The sequence below is a fragment of the Myotis davidii genome, unplaced genomic scaffold (assembly GCF_000327345.1).
Source record: "Myotis davidii unplaced genomic scaffold, ASM32734v1 scaffold970, whole genome shotgun sequence".
In the NCBI taxonomy this organism is placed as follows: domain Eukaryota; kingdom Metazoa; phylum Chordata; class Mammalia; order Chiroptera; family Vespertilionidae; genus Myotis; species Myotis davidii.
The window spans coordinates 496,432-498,140 of record NW_006282204.1 but is presented as its reverse complement, the minus strand read 5'-3'; the positions used below and the strand labels follow the sequence as shown (position 1 = coordinate 498,140).

General features: G+C 51.2%; 1 protein-coding gene across 1 annotated transcript in view; it reads left to right on the top strand.

Annotated features, from left to right (window-relative positions):
- DNAH3 (dynein, axonemal, heavy chain 3) overlaps positions 1–1,709 on the top strand; it is a 181,263-nt gene that overhangs the window by 11,908 nt on the left and 167,646 nt on the right. The window contains exon 6 of the mRNA XM_006752778.2: positions 673–862. Coding sequence (XP_006752841.1) covers positions 673–862 — 190 coding nt within the window. The remainder of the gene's footprint in view (positions 1–672; positions 863–1,709) is intronic.

Below are 1,709 nucleotides of genomic sequence, written 5' to 3'. Positions count from 1 at the left end.
GGCTCAGTGGATAGAGCGTCGGCCTGTGGACTGAAGGGTCCCAGGTTCAATTCCGGCCAAGGGCACATGCCTGGGTTTCGGGCTCGATCACCAGTAGAGGGTGTGCAGGAGTCAGCCAATCAATGATTCTCTCTCATCATTTATGTTTCTATCTCTCCTCCCTTCCTCTCTGAAACCAATAAAGAAATATCTATCTATCTAGGTAGATAGATATTTTAAAAAGCCCACAGTTGGATTAGAAGAGCTATCATAAGTCTCACTAGGTCTTTGGGGATCTTTTTTCCCCAACTGACGGCTACAAGCTGCTTTGCAGAGGATCAATGTTGAGGAGAGTGAATCATTTGAGTCCTTTTAAGGAACTCACTCCTCTTCTTAAAGCTCATCAGATATGCTGCCTCACCTCTCTTCCTGTCTGCATGGCGTTTGACAAATCTTTGTTTGTATTTCACGGACCTCTCTCTAGCTTTGGTCGAATCCTTGAGTCATGGGGAAGACTCGCCAGTGACCTCATAGCCATGTGTGTGAAGTCACAGCAGGCCGCACAGCTGTAGCGCGGGAAGGGTAGGGAGGGGCGCTGTGTGGCCTTGGCCTCCTGTCAGCTGATGGGTGTGGGAAGGTGGGCACAGTTCACCAATCATGATCATTTTCTTCCTGGTGGTTTGTTTACGGAAGAGATATGATTATTACTTGACCCATGGAATCCGAAAAGACATGATTGCCCCCGAGGAGGATGAAGTGATGGTTCGGATTTCGAAGCTGATTCCTAGCACTCTGCTGATGAGTCCCTTCCTGGAACCCCTGGTGAACACCCTCATGGAGGAGAAGGAAAGTTACTATTACAACAGCCTCATGAAAAGCATCGGTAAGGCTGGGTGGACCTGGGCGGGGGTTCCCATGCAGAGGGCCCCTTCCTTCTCACTCTCAGTCCTCTACCCTGTTTTTCTGAAAATGCCAAAGCATTTTAACTTTTAATTCAAATGCCCCCACCCCACCGCCACTCATGTCTCCTCCAGCCCCCTCACACGTTAATGTGCACCCACTTAACCTGGGTCTGGTCCTGATGGGTGGACCTGAGGGGGCCCAGCCTGCAGAGCTAACAAGCTCCAGGTGAGGCAGCAGGTGCCACTTCCCAGGGGCAGCGCTAAGAGGGCAAGGGCCAACTCCACATCTGAAATCACACTCAGACCTGCCTCTTCTCTCCACTCTTGCCTCTCTCCAGCCCACAGTGCTCGCTGCATCTCCTGCACTCACAGCCTTTCTTGTCTCCACTGTCAGCTCACCTGTGCCACTAAGTCTGCACTGTCTGCATTTTCATGGGGTCTTAGCTGCCTTAGAGACTGTGAGCTCTTTGGTGATGAAGGCTGTCCCCCTCACTCCCCTTCGGCCTGGGCCCCAGGTCTTGCCCACAGAGGTAGGGGGACTGTTCGATGACCATGAGTGATGTGCGAAACACGCCAAAGAGGAGGATTGCTGGAAGCCGGCTCATCCTTGCTGCTTGACACAGTCGCTACAGGAAGAAACATCTGCACAGCATATGTTTCAAGGGACCTGGCGTATATGGCATACTATTCTTAATATGTTTGCTCCCCTTCTTAGCGCTATGTGTTCTAACCAAGGTCACCTCTCTGAGAAAGGTCGTTTCCCCAGGTGGGGATTTTCCCTTAAGTTAGGGAGGGAATAAAACCTCTTAACTAAGTGCCAGGCGCCAT